This window comes from Crassostrea angulata, chromosome 10, assembly GCF_025612915.1.
Source record: "Crassostrea angulata isolate pt1a10 chromosome 10, ASM2561291v2, whole genome shotgun sequence".
NCBI lineage: Eukaryota > Metazoa > Mollusca > Bivalvia > Ostreida > Ostreidae > Magallana > Magallana angulata.
Genome location: NC_069120.1, coordinates 37427059 through 37442331, shown reverse-complemented (window position 1 = coordinate 37442331; position 15273 = coordinate 37427059). Strand labels below are relative to the sequence as shown.

The 15273-nt window shown below is 33.0% G+C and overlaps 1 protein-coding gene across 1 annotated transcript in view; it reads left to right on the top strand.

Moving 5' to 3' along the window:
• Positions 1–1366: 1366 nt before the first annotated feature.
• Positions 1367–15273, top strand: part of LOC128167719 (protocadherin Fat 4-like) — a 35321-nt gene continuing 21414 nt past the window's right edge. Inside the window, exons 1-4 of the mRNA XM_052833597.1 lie at positions 1367–1830; positions 9306–9409; positions 9517–9809; positions 15091–15156. Coding sequence (XP_052689557.1) covers positions 9334–9409; positions 9517–9809; positions 15091–15156 — 435 coding nt within the window. The 5' untranslated portion in view covers positions 1367–1830; positions 9306–9333. The remainder of the gene's footprint in view (positions 1831–9305; positions 9410–9516; positions 9810–15090; positions 15157–15273) is intronic.

Sequence of the window (15273 nt, the reverse complement as noted above, 5' to 3'; positions counted from 1 at the left end):
CAAAAATATGAAGAAATAAGAAAATACGACAAGAAAACATTAAATTTTAGCCGATAACTGGTACAGTGCCAGTATACTCATAAACCAAGACATTTTGCAAATGAACTACAAAATGCATGCACCAGAGTAGCTGCTTACACCTTTGGTATTTCAACACGTGTGAGATAATGATTAAATTTTAACTGAGAAGTAAATTATCGTGAAATTATCAAAAGCCTACTTTCATTTTCGATAATCAAGTTCGAAATAGCAAAAGCAAAAGGTGGTGGACACGCTTTGGCGGATCCAAGTCAGAGGTAGTTTGCATCAAATTAAAGACTTGCAATTAATAATAATCAACTAATGCGTAAAGAACGAATATTTACTGACAAGGTATTTGAGTAAACATAAAAGTTAAGATTTGACAAATGTTGAACCAATAAAATGAGCAAATTCGTTTCTTGAATGCATGAATTTAGTTTTGATTAATTGAACGCTTGCGAAGCACGACCTCTGGTGAGAATAGGATGGAACTTTCCAGATTTACAGGGTAACTACAACGCGAGTTGACCAATTAACGTCAATGCGGAAAGTGTAGTGAACCATCGGGTAAATAGTTTGGATCTAATAACTTTGGTTAAAATATGCATATACATATAACAACACAACAAATAAGTTTAAAGACGAATCAAGTCTTTGCAATGCTCTGTTACACAAACACACATTACATAATAAAACTTGTTCACTGCAATTAAAATCAATACGTACGAGTAGTCCGAAAACAAAACACCGGACACTAATGGCAGCCAAAGCTCTATAAACATTCCGTTTTTCGCATAAAGTACGTCCCATTGCAGATTTTGGAGACGAAACAAGTTAGTGACAGAGGATATTGAATTTTAAGTCGAAGAATATCGAACTGAGCGATTCAATAATGACACTAAAACGATACCAATACAGCAATCCTTGCATCGAAAATATTAAAATTCTTGTGTTTTTTTATTGGAATAAATTTCTGTTGGTTTGTGTTTCTAGTTTATTGTGACCTGAAGCATACGGTACTTGTACATCTAAAACTTTTCAACGTTTTTATGATTTTAAATAAAAAAGTAAATCCGTTACAATAGATCCACACATCCATCATTCTTAGGACAAAAAACAGGCCTTCTCTGATTTAAGGACTGACTACGTTAATCTAGAATGAAAAAAAATTCACTGATGATAATTAAACGCAATCTTATGTGTGTTATAGACTTTAATTATTGTTTTCGTTAGGTTTCTCTTTATTTTTCACTATAATTATTATTTTTTTTCTTAACATTTTTCTTTAAACAAAAACATCTCAGACACGGTACAACAGATTTTAGTATATAAAATATTCTTTATTTTACTGTTACTTACACAAATAATACTTTAATTAATTTATCTATATTGTGAAAGGTTCAAACTAAGCTATAAAGTTTCAGTAGTGTACGAGTACAATTACTGTAGTACCCTTAAACCTTGAAAGTTAGCCGGATTTAAAACCAGTTTTGAAAATAAGCCTCAAATTAAAATTAAAAGGTTTCTCGAAAAGCCGGTAACGACAATGCCAGTTTGGAAAGTTTTTTAACTACCACAAAGTCTCATGTGTAGCACATACCTGTGTAAATTATGCTGAAAAAATATTTTGTATGAATCATTAGTCAGACAGATGGAAAGATATCAATTATTGATATCGTATTTTACATTCAAATTAATTCACATACAATTTATCGGTCTATGCAAACCAGGAAGTTAAATCTCATTGGTTTCTCGCTTTGATAGTAGCTGATTATCACAGAGGTACCTCAGTATAGAAGTACATAGAAGGTAAGATTTGATATTGATTACTCATTGTCCTCCTTTCATGAGATCCTTGTCTTTAAAAAGATTAAGGAGATGGTCACTTTTTCCTGGGGGTTACAGAGTACCTCGTGATATTATTTAAGATATTTAACCGACCTAAAAAAAAATTCGTTCCACGTTCGTTTTCTACATATCGTAACGCCTGGGATTTAAAATTCATAAATAACTACCTTCTAAAAACTCCACACAAATATCTTAGTCGAGCTCTTTTCAAATGAGAATCAATTCATTCAAATAGGATTCTCCCAAGTAAGAGTCGAATGGGTTTGATTATTCATCCAAAAAAATAAATGTTGTTCTTGAAATAATGCAAATTCTTGCATTTTAATCTATTATTTTGATGTTTGAGTATGAAATTAATAAAATCTTGTTATATTTGTTGAAACATAAAGCACTCTAAAGCACTTGTCAAGACTGACAACCAGCTCATCTTTTTGTTTGTCTTTTTCTTTTGTTTTATCCTTATAGATTTATTCAACTAATTTGGTAAATGCTGTTCTATTCCATCTATCACAACGATTATTTTTATCGAGTTGTACTTGCGTTACCTTTTATCCAGTTATTCTTATGTATTCATAATCGGGTCAGTGCTAAACCGGTGCGTCTATTTACCAAAAATGTAGAGTAGACCCAAAGGTGATAAAAAAATTAATTTCAAACCACTCGGGGTTTTTAACTACCAATTGGGGTTGTCCTTTAAAAAAATCTTTAACCAAATTCTATTAAAACTTATTTATTAACACCCAAAACGACCATTGTTTATCAAGTGGGGTGCCAAAAGGGGACATGTTTTGCTTATACATGTACAATGCTCTTAGAATGTTTGTTTCTCTTTCTTTTCCATGAAAACGTTTGCCCACTTCCAGTAAGCCGACCATGCTTTCGCATCAACTTCTTGTTTACTTTCGACATCATGTGATGATGAATATTTCGTGTTGGACGTTTACAGTTTGAACTAAAATGTAAAAAGAAAATTGATGATCATATTCAATACTTTAAGTGAGTTTAAAATGTATGATTTGCAAAACGTCTTCATTAACACAACTTGAGGAAAATACACAAACGTCAATTTTTAAAAGCATTCTTCAAACATGGAATGTTTGATTAGGAGTAACTTTGTCGTTTCAGAAAAAAATAAGCATGGGAAATTGTATCGCCGAAAACAACGGCCTAGAAAATAGACCCAACAAATATGCAATACAAGAAAGCTCATTATAATCTTTCTAAACATTTGTTATAAAAAGTATATTTATAATTTATGTATAGATATATTTTTCACTACAATTCAAAGACGCGTTCTATTTCTTAAAAATCAAGAGAAGCTTACTTTTGAAGCAAATCTTCTAAACTTTCATTAAAATCCTTCCGAGTTTAGTAAAGACTTTGAACATTGAAAAGACTAGTACTCTTTATAAATGTTTTAAACTTGACACAAAGGGAAAAAGACATACTTTATAGCATTTAAAAGTTTTTTTCCAACAAAATGTATATGTAACATCGCTCAAGTTTTTGTTCTTATCGCATACATATAAATCAAAACGTATATGTGTAAATTTACAGTTACAGTGAGTGCTTTTACACTTGTTAATTTTTTACTGGTTTAGTTATGTGTAAACTCAGCCAACCATACATCAAATGCATAACCCGATGAGTGAATAACGCTTAAGAGGGAGGAAGACATGAAACATATGAGAGAGGGAGTGGACATTGAGAGGGCTTTTATATTTATTACTAGTTTACAAAAACATCACAAGTAGGTGATCGTGCATATCCAATCAATAGAAATGTCAAGGACCTTTTAAATTTACAAGCGTTTGGTTATTTAACTTACAATGGAGCGCATTGAAGTGGTAAAAGTTTTCGTTTAAATGGAATGTCCTACGCTTTGTATCAAACGTCAATTGTTACATAAGACACGCCCATTTCTTTTATAACGAGGAAAACAGTATTCGTAACAATGCTTTCGGAACCGCTCATCTTCTTAACAATACAAGCAGGGCTGTGGACCCTGGAAATGTGGACACAAGCTGAATCCCGATATTTCTATGCATATGTTATCCGTGCCCCATGCGTATCCTCAGTCCCCTCACCATGCTGCAAGCACAGCAAAAAATGCAGAAGAAGACGAAGAACGTAGCTTACCCCTCTAAAAAAAAAACTGAAACATGTGCATATATGTTGTGAAAAAAAACCCACTTTTCTTTATTTACAATACAGTACATGTAACAGGAAATTCAAAACACAAATAAATTATTTACTAAAAATATTCTTTACTCTTAAAAAAGTATGTTTATGGTGTGTTTTTGTGTATAATGCACGTGTGTAAAATTTCTGCTTGTGCTGTTTAGAAGAGTGGCGGTTTCGAAAGCATTGTGACTAATACTGTTTTCCTCGTTTCAAAAGAAATGGGCGTGTCTTATGTTACAATTGACGTTCGATACAAAGTTTAGAACATTCCATTCGAACGAACAATTTTACCACTTCAATGCGCTTCATTGTACTTTTTGATGGTTTGCGTTATGATAAGTCGAATTTTAGCTCACCTGAGCTAAAAGCTCAAATGAGATTTTATGATTCTGTTTGTTCTGGCGTCCTTCTGTCTGTCTTTCTGTTTTTCTACCCGACTGTCTTCGTCTGTCCGTCTGTAAAATTTTTGAATTATCGACGTTATCTCTAGAACCACTGAGCTAAATAAATTGCGATCAAACTTAGGACAAACATCGTGGAGTAAAAGGGATTAAAGTTGTTGGTTTTTTTTAATGATGAGCAATTCTTTCTTTCAAGGGGGGGGGGGGGGTAATTCTTAGCTTTTGAAAATCTATTGGTAATTTATTTTCATTTTTTCGAAAACTGGGGCTAGAAAATCTGAAACTTGTGTAGAAGCATCCCTAGGTAATGCATATTCAAGTTTATTCAAATCATGATCCACGATTATAGGGTGGGTCCCAGTCTCACAAAGGGTCGAAATTTTACAAAGGAATATTCGAGAAATATCTTTTAAAATCCTCTCCTTTTTTTAAACAAAAAGTGTTTTGGATTTTATTAACTGTAGAAATAGTATCTTAACTTTTCAAGAGCTTTGATGCCATTCTACTAGGGAATCATTTAGTGATGCAAATTGAAAAATGTCAATGAGGAGAGTGCAAATGTACCTACAAAAAATTGGTCAATATTATGCATTTAAGATAGTTAAAAATAGCACTGGTCACAGAAGGTCGAAATTTTACAAAGGAATAATAGAGAAAAATGTTCAACAATTCGCTCAAAAACTATAAGGCCAGGAAACCTGTAACTTGAAAATATTCTCAGGTGGGTAGATTCAATTTTGTTTAAATCATGACCCCTGGGGGAAGGGTGAAGCCACAATCATAAAAATAAATATTGAGAGTTTTCTTAAAATTTACTCAGAAAAGCTATAAGATTCAGCTTCGTTAAAATCGTGATCCACGGGGGCAGGATGTGGCAAAAAAAGGGTGGTGTCTAATTTTGAGATTGAAATTTACGGAGAAATTTTTTGTTTTCAAAAACCATTTCGCCAGAAAAACTATAACTTGCAAAGGAAGTGTAGATTCAAGCTTGCTAAAATTATGATCCCCGGGTGTACGATTGGGCCACATTAAAGGACGGAAATCCAATTTCAAAAAGGAATTTTTGAAATAATCTAAAAAAAAAAATCAAAAGTTATAATGTATGGTATTAGTTAAGCCTCAGTCACAACCGGTCCTACGTCTTTCTACGGGTGGTCTGCGGGCGGATTTCGATAAAAAAAAAATTGCGAGACACGCAGGTGCATTTTATTATTTTGGAAAAACGAACATGTACTTTTTCCGTAAGCAAGCACAGTAATTGTTGAACATGCACAACAATAACTACGGTTTCCTCGCAAGATGATTCTAGAGGAGAAAAAATGAAATAGAATTATTATACAAATTCAACAGAATCTGATGAATGTTTTTTTCAGCACATAACGATGGTTTGTACAACAAAATTTCAACAAAATACTGCGACACATCCCACAAGAGGAAACTGATGTAATACTTGGCCTAAACAGTTTCTAAACACAGTCTTACGGTTATGAATACTAGCATTTCTCCAGTTTGAAATTTTCACTAAAATCTCTAATTACAATAACATTTTAAAACGATTTTGTCCATGATGTTGAATTTCAAGTACCTAAAACTAATTTGTTTGACTTTAATATATTTAAAATCAAATGAATTATAAATGTTGTTGCAGTAATTGTTCAGAAAAAAATGTATGGTCTACGCATTTCGACATGATTCTGATTTGCTATTACTTGAAAGTTTGTTCAAAGAAATTTAAACTAACATTAGCATGCAATGACATTGATATTTGATGATTTCTTACACATATTTTTTATTATAGATTTTAGGTCAAATTCATATCGTTTTAAAAATATTAAATATTAACCATAACGGTTATAATATTAAAAAAATATGCAGTTTAATGTTTTGAGACAATATTCAATTTGCATAAAATATTCACTGGTGAAACCAGATATGTAATGAATTTAGTTTCATTACATGTCTAAAATACTCTCTATATAACAGAACAAACCTGAAAAGGGTCCATGCGTCTGCCATAAAGTAAAGTAAGACATCAGTACAATTGACTTGCAAGTGACCTACGACGCGGATGTTGGCACTGCTCTTCGCAAGACGAGCGTAGGTTTGTTGCATGACAACCTTAAGACGCAAGTACGCTTCCTACAGGCATCGCACGTTGCAAGTGGCAACCCATCTCCATATGATAATCGTACGTGGCACCTAAATGTACTAAAGGCATTTTATTCTAATGGTTGTTTGTTTAACGTTCCACATGCAATCTTTTCTGGTCTTACGTTTTAAACTTTAATGCAACACTACAATCAGCTACTGGCAAAACCCATAGCACATACACAATCAGTGAACGCGCACGGTCAGTTGTGACCCAGGCTTTACGCGAAAAAATATCGATGGACAGGTTGACATGGATAAAATATCCTGAGCTTAGGATAAAATATGAGGGGAATTGAATGTTGTTTTTTAATAATTTAGATGTCAGATGTAAAACTTACCGCACGTCTCGCACATACTGATCATATGGTAGACTCTACGGCATCTTTTAGATATTATGAATATTCTCTCTTTTGCAATTTCCTGAAAGAAATCTCAAGGATCACTTTATATCTGTCTATGCATGTATCTATAAACAACCTTTCTCAAATCTCCGAAATCTATTGTAAAAAGATAAAGAGATTTGCTTTTTTATTGCAGATTGTAATATTAAATATCTAGAAAATAAAGAAAAGATAAGCCTCAGTCACAACTGTTCGGTTATCGTGCGTGTTCTACGGGTTTCTTTTCAGCTGTGGCTCCCGTCATAGCGTTAAAATTCGTTTTGAAGTGATTGAGTGTGCTTAGAAAGAGACACGGACGTTTGACATGCCAGTCGTAGGTGTCACGTACAATTTTGTTTATAGACGGGTTGCCACTCGCAACGTGCGATGCCGTTAGGAACCGTACTTCCGTCTTACGATTGTCGTGCATTGACGTATGTTGCCTTGCGAATGACAGTAATAGCATTCGCGTCGTAGGTCATCTGCAAGTCAATCGTATTGACGTCTTTATTTGCTTCACGACAGCAGCACGGACAATCAAAAGTTTTCACATGAAATTAAGAACATATTTTTCTTTGGAAATGTACTGAAATATATCTACTGTAAACAAGTAAATATTGAAACGTCAAAACAATTCGTAGAAAAAGAATACATTTCTGTAATTGCTGCTTTGGTGATTATATTAGCGAAACTGGACGACACAAATGAAGATTGTTCGTATCTAATGCTATAAAAAATTTAAAAATTTCTCTGAAATCTAGAAGAAAGTCTGCGCAAAAGCGAATTGATTATCAATTGATAATTTTCTTGGCCGATATAATATCTTTAATGATTTTACAATTTTGTTAACTATTTGTTAAACTTTACAATATCTTCGAAAATGCTTTGATGAACCTTTCAATTGAAGGCAAAGAGCCACATCTAATTACTTTGCTTTTACATATGTTACTAATAAAAAGAGTGGCACCATTTACAATTCATTCATTTTAAAATTCAAAGTCTACAAATTCCTTTCTGGTATCCTGATTTTGATACAATTATGAAAACCATTCTAAAAGGTTCCAATTGTGATATAAATTGCTACCAATATTTTCCGATCAAAATTATCATACACACGAAAACAACAACTTTCTCCAGTAGGATGAGTTAGAGTTTTTTTGTAGATGGTTGTAGTTAAAAATATCGTTCTGTGCGTAAATGTCATTTTACTTTTCCTTACTCCGAATATGTATATGATTTTATCTTAGGACGCTTGCAGGTCAAAGTGATTGGGGAACTTTTTCTCTACAATCTACTTCAATATCCAGTTCCTTCGTGTCCTGTTTTTCTGTTTTGTATTCCATCTTTTTTGTCAAAAAGAACGTATTGTTTTGTCTAATTTTGTTTATTTTAGAAGGTTGTTACTAACGTCTTGGATTTGAATTTGATGAATGGTTAAACTGTCGATTCATTTATGCTAATGAGATTTTTTTCTCTTAATCATTTTTTGTAGAAAAACTTATATATTGATGGCGAGCACACGTAACCTGCAGTCAACGTACATGTAACGCAATGGACAAGATTTCATTACGTCATTCGTGCAAGTTAAATCACACGGTTATCTTACGGGTTCTTTGAGTGAGGGGCAAGTGCAGCGTACGTTTTAAGATCTCGCAAGGAAACCCCGGTAATTGCTGTACATGTTCAACAGAACTTGTGCGTGCTTACGGGAAGCGTACGTCCTTCCAAAATTGTAAGATGCACTTGAGTGTCTTAAAAGACCATCATAAAAATCCGCCCGCAGACCACCCGTACAGGCACGTACGACCAGTCGTGACTAAGGCTTTGATTGAATTTTCTAACTGTCATGTAATACACGTACATGTACATTGGGCGTTTGTATAGTACTTTATGGGTATAGAAGGTAGACTGTAGTTCTAATTTTAAAATGCTTTTGTGGTTGTATATTGAAAACATGTGTCGTAATGGGTGGGTTGGCTTTTTAAGCCTATAATGCATTTTTGTATAAAAACTTCAAATAACCATTTATTTAGATTTTCTTATCTGTATGAATCATACATAAAGCTGAAATATTTTTTTGTCAGTGAGAAATAAAGCAATACAGAAAACGTTTCTGTGAACTTAAAAAAAATTAACTGCATGAAAATTTATAGTTTTCAGAATACTATATTACATGTTCGTGGACCAAAGAAAAAAATGCTTAAAATTTATTTAGAAATATCAATAAAAATATATCCAATCAGTATGTATGCTGAACATTAATGGGTATTTGCGATATATATAAACAATATCCCAATCAATGGTGTTTTCTTTCTTTCAGGAAAAGGCAGGTTTCCTCATTTATCAGAATGTGGAACCAAACCCATTTGATGGTGCTTATACTACTTGTAGTGCTGAAATCACACGCAGTAAAATCTCAAGAGCGTAAGAAAGCTTGTTTTTCTTTTGATTTTCAAATAAGTTCTATATTCAAAGCTGTTAACAAGTATGCCACGGAAGCAACTCTCTGATATTCTGATGAATTTTTGCAGCATGTACCAGAAGTCCTGGCTTTACGGACCCGAACATTGCTGGTGCAGTGTATGAATCCAGTGTATTTCAATTTGATCCAAATTCCCCTCTCTACAGAACGGACACTACAATCGAAGGAATCAACGGAGGAACGGATGTTAACTCGGGAGTTACTCTAACTATCGCCCGTACACAGGCCACACCAAGTTCAGTGAATTTGAATGATCTGATTGAACTGGTAACAGAGACTGTGTCTGGTTCGCCCTTCGGACGGCGGACTTACATTCGATTAAAGAAAGAAATCGACAGAGACGTAAGATTTATTTTTCACTCCCAACTCTTATGCTAAGAATTGAATCGGTCAATTCGGAAAATGAATTAGTTAAATAACTGATTATCCGCTCAATGTCTATTTTTGGGGAAATTGAAGAGAGAGAGAGAGAGAGAGAGAGAGAGAGAGTATTGAAATGAAAATACTCAACCGGATACTAGTAAATATTTTAGCGCAAAGGTGGCACTGTGGGTTTATTCCCACTTAGCCAACATTCTGATATTTTTAATTCCCACCTGGCCAACATTTTGATTTTTATACCTGAGTGATTAGGGGGCTATAGTCTGTTTTATCATGAAAATGTATTTGTTATCAATTACCTGAGAATAGTTTGATAAAAAAGCACATAAACGATAGCATTTTTATAAATAGTAAAATAGGATGTATAAAATTCCTTAAAGAAATACTGGTAATACTAATATATAATATATATAATATACTTTTAATACCAAATGAAACATAAATCTTCTTTAAATCTGTTATGTTATTTATTTAAAAAAGCACTATTTTTCCCATATAAGAAAAAATAGATAAAAATAACAATAGCATAGTTTTAATTAACAAAATATAGATAAGTAATTCTATGCAAGATGATTACATAAAACCTTTTGTATGAATTAAAACATTTTAGTAAATAATTATAAACTGTTCAAATTGGATGCATAATTACAAAAAATGAGAATAAATGTGCATTTAAAGAATATAGACTAGATAGATAAGCATAATTATGGTTTTTAGTTTACAAAATCAAAAGCGTGAAAATTATAAGATCTTAACTGTTTTATGTACTGTTAGTTTAAAGATATTAAAAAATCAAATCAAATCAAAATGGCCTATCTTCAGGTTCAAATCAACTTTCTACAGAACGACAGAGGAGAATTTTATCTGTTTAACTAATTATTTATTCGTCATCATACAATAGATCTTATTAAATGTGAAGTATACAACATTGAAAAACGTAAGCACTTTTTTCTAGCATTATTTGTGTTTTGTTAATTTCATGTATTGTGTAGACTAGAAATACTCAATACATGTATAACTTTAGAAACCATAGAATGTTGAAGAAAAAAATTGAAATATAACCCATATGATTCATAGCTATAATTTCAAACGGGATTTTTATAATTACATTATTTTTCAATGCTAAGTCTAAGTTAACTCAACTAATATAATTAACTCAAAATATGATGAAAATAGACAAACCAAGATATATATATATATATATATATATATATATATATATATATATATATATATATATATATATATATATATATATATATAATAAAATTATGATTTTTAAAAAATTAACTGTTACATATTTATACATATATAAATATGTAACAGTTAATTATTTAATTTATTTTCATTGGAATTAATTGCATAAAAAAATATTTAGTGGGACTGAAGCTCAAATCATATTTACTCTTCTGAAGGCGAATATATTTTCCCCCCCTTTTTATGTGAAAACAGACTATATCTTACCTGTAATTAAATTCTTTTGTTCTCGACATGCACCCCATTCCCCCTTAACCAACACAGATCTACCTGTATTTTACCTGTATTTTTTTCAAAATGTTGGCTAAGTAGGAAGACACCGCACTGTGTACACAAAAACTCCCCGTCAATGTGATAAACATATATATTTAAATGTTTCAGTGTCTTAGTCCGTGGTAAAACTTCTAATCTATTTTCGGTGAAGGGTTTAAGAAAGTGATAATTGAAAAAGGCATGTTTAAGAGTTTTTTCTGCATAGCATAAAGACATGTGTCGCCTAACTTAACACATAAAGGCGACTAAGGCTCAGACAGAGTTTTCAAAACACTAAACAATAAAAACAAAGTTCAATCAAAGAGTAATTGCTACATCATATACAATAACTGATAGGAAATCATTATTTGTCTTTTACATGTATATGAATATTATGCGTTTCGGTAGATGATCAAATGTTTTAGAAACCTCTCTTGGATTTGATCACGTGACCGTCCGATGATTATGATTATTACCATAAAAGAAAAGAATGATTTCTTTTCCTAGATTAAACTAAAAAAGTATATCATTTACATAATATGATACGCTGTAATTGAAAACTGACCCGGAGTTTTTAATCAACATTAAGATAGTCCACTACTCGGCACTAAATGGCCTCAATCATAAAAAGCTTAGTTTTAATTTATAAATATACAGCTAACAAAACATGATCAAAAGAAAAATTACGTTTACATGCTAGCTAGCTAGTTTTTTTGCTATCACCTCTCAGAAATGTTTTCCCCCGTGCAAAAATTATTGACAATGATGAAATTTGCAAAACGTTCGTTTTTCCTATAGATAATTATCAATTTTAGTTAAATTGGAACTGGATGTATAAAATAGAGTTTAACGATTTGTTAAAACCACTATATCATAACTTATTTATGAATAAGTACGCTTTGTGGACCTGACTTATCAGACTACAATACAAAAATGCTATACATGTGTAAATTTTGGTCAATTTTAACTATTAGCTATGGACTTTAACCTTAATTAATGGCATGTATTTTATAGAACGACATCTTAGAGAAAAGATTTGGTAACAAAAATGATGTTTTGACGGATTACTTCTTATCTATAAGCTCTAAAACAAGAAGACACTATATAAAAAACTTCCTTAAATATCATATTTTTTTGTTATTATTTTCTGCTTACTCGTGTCTGTGAAACATTAGTTGATAAATGATTAATTAAATCAGAAAATCAGAAAATGCTATTTTAACATTATTTTTAACATCTGTGTATTGTAATGGTGGTACTTCACTAGTTGTCTGTAAAACGTTTTTCGATAGTTTCCAGTATAGTTTGTTATTGCTTTTACAAGAATCATCAACGAAAATTTCAATATTGTTGTAGTAGTTAGGAAATCCTAGTTTTTTATGCTGAATTGATTACAAACTTTTTTATATTTCGTCCATTTGCAGATCTTGTTTGGTTCTAATTGCAATGTTACGCAGACGATCTTCAATCCTAATATTCTGTATTTAATCTCACAGTGTGTCCGGATACCTCCGCAGCTGTTTTTGTATTCCTAGCAAAAAATATTGTACACATATGTCACTAAAAACGTTGCCTTAGCAAGATTCAAAAAGTTTTTCCATATAAAAGTGATCTTAAAAAGGCATTCAGAAGTTGAAGTTCTATTCGCTTTTCGCTATTCACTATTCGAAAAGCGAATAGAATTCTGTGGGCGGTTCGCTATTCAAATTACCGTAAACATGCTAATAAACGTAAATTCAAAATTTCATAATAACTTCCCTTTTTATTTGAAAAAACAGTTTTATAGAAAAATCATTACTTGCTGACCTACCCTAAACATTGACATAATGATCACGACCAGTAAGAGGCTTAGCTAGCCTGGCGAAAAATGCGACATTTCGTATAATACAATTATAATGCGATTTCTTTCAAGGGGCCGGCTAACACCCTCTATCCCACTTTCATTTTTAGTGAGTATGGGGCCCCGGGACAGCCCAGTCGACCCTCAAAAGGAATTGGGTTTACACGACCAGTAAGAGGCTTAGCTAGCCTGGCGAAGAATGCGACATTTCGTATAATACAGTTATAATGGGATTTCTTTCAAGGGGCTGGCTAACACCCTGTATCCCATATTTGGGCCTTCATATTTGGTGAGGATGGGGCCCGGGGACAGCCCAGTCGACCCTCAAAAGGAATTGGGTTTACACGACCAGTAAGAGGCTTAGCTAGCTCGGCGAAAAGGGGGTCGACCGGGTGGTCCCGGGGCCCCATCCCCTCCCAATATGAAGGCCGAAATATGGGATGCAGAGTGTAAGCCAGCCCCTTGAAAGATTATGATTGTATTATATGAAATTTCCTTTTTTTGCCAGGCTAGGTAAGCCTGTTAATGGCCATGTAAACCCAATTCCTTTTGAGGCTCAATTGGGCTGTCCTGGGGCCCCATCCCCACCAAATATGAAGGCCCATATATGGAATACAGGGTGTAAGCCAGCCCCTTGAAAGATATCCCGTTATAATTGTATTATACATAATGTCGCATTTTCGCCAGGCTAGCTAAGCCTTTAAATGGCCGTGTAAACCCAATTCCTTATGAAGGTCAACTGGGCTGTCCCGGGGCCCCATCCCCACCAAATATGAAGGCCCAGATATGGGATACAAGGTGTTAGTCAGCCACTTGAAAGATGTCCCATTATAATTGTATTATACGAAATGTCCTATTTTCGCCAGGCTAGCTAGGCCTCTTACTGGTCGTGTTCATCATGTCAATGTTTAGGTGAGGTCAGCAAGTATTAATTTTTACTATAAAACTGTGTTTTCACTTAAAAATGGAAGTTTATATGAAATTTTGAATTACGTTTATTAGCATGTTTACGGTAATTTGAATAGCGAACCGACCAGAGAATTCTATTCGCTATTCGAATAGTGAATAGCGAAAAGCGAATAGAACTCCAACTTCTGAATGCCTCTTAAAAACCTTTTATATTTCTCAAGTATTTCAGAGTATTTTGGACAGGTTGAGTGATCTGATGTAATAATGAATAATAAAATGCAGTCTACCGGTCAATCGCAACTTCTCGGGCCTTTCCGGCAAGCTCGGAAAAACACCTCGAATGTATTACCTAGGCGTCCATGACAACCCCCCTTTTTATAAAACTTGATATAAATACAACACATTTTACGATCTGTTGAGATGTAAGCTAGATTTCAATAAAGTAAATGATATACCCTAAAATATAACACAGAAGCGACTTATAAGGCTGTCTAGCCGATACTTATTTTAATAGGAAGCGACTCCATTTTGTATAAAATTCTAACATCCGGTAATGTTAATACATTCGAGGTGTTTTTCCGAGCCTGCCGGAAAGGCCCGAGAAGTTGCGATTGGTCTACCGGTATAATTTAGTTTGAAACCGATTCAAGCATCCCCAAAAAAGATTATACCAAGAAATAAAAATAAGATTGATTTGCATGCTTTTTGTCTGTATATTAAATTAGTAACGGCGACTATGATTTATCAGTTACGGTACTTATTTTGTTTCAAGATGTATCCTTTAACTGACGCTAATACTGTGTTGAAAATGAAATAGATAAATTAAAATTCATAATTTACATCTTTATGTAATATAAATTTATTGTATATTAAATGTTTGTAAACTGACTTTAGGCAGGTGGATAATGTCACCTTTGCACTGAGTTTTAAATTCAAATCTGTTAGTTTCAGTTGCATATGGATGATTTATATTTTATTCTTCAGGGAACTTCCTTCACGGCTGTTGATGATCTGGACACCATTGAATTTGAAATATCATGTGTGTCACTGGTAAGTAAAACTATTCTTTGCCTTTACAAGACTTAAATTATAAAGATATTTGTATTGTACGAACTTGCATTTTAATCGGACTTGCAGCACTTAATGTTGATGGTGATGTTGATTCAC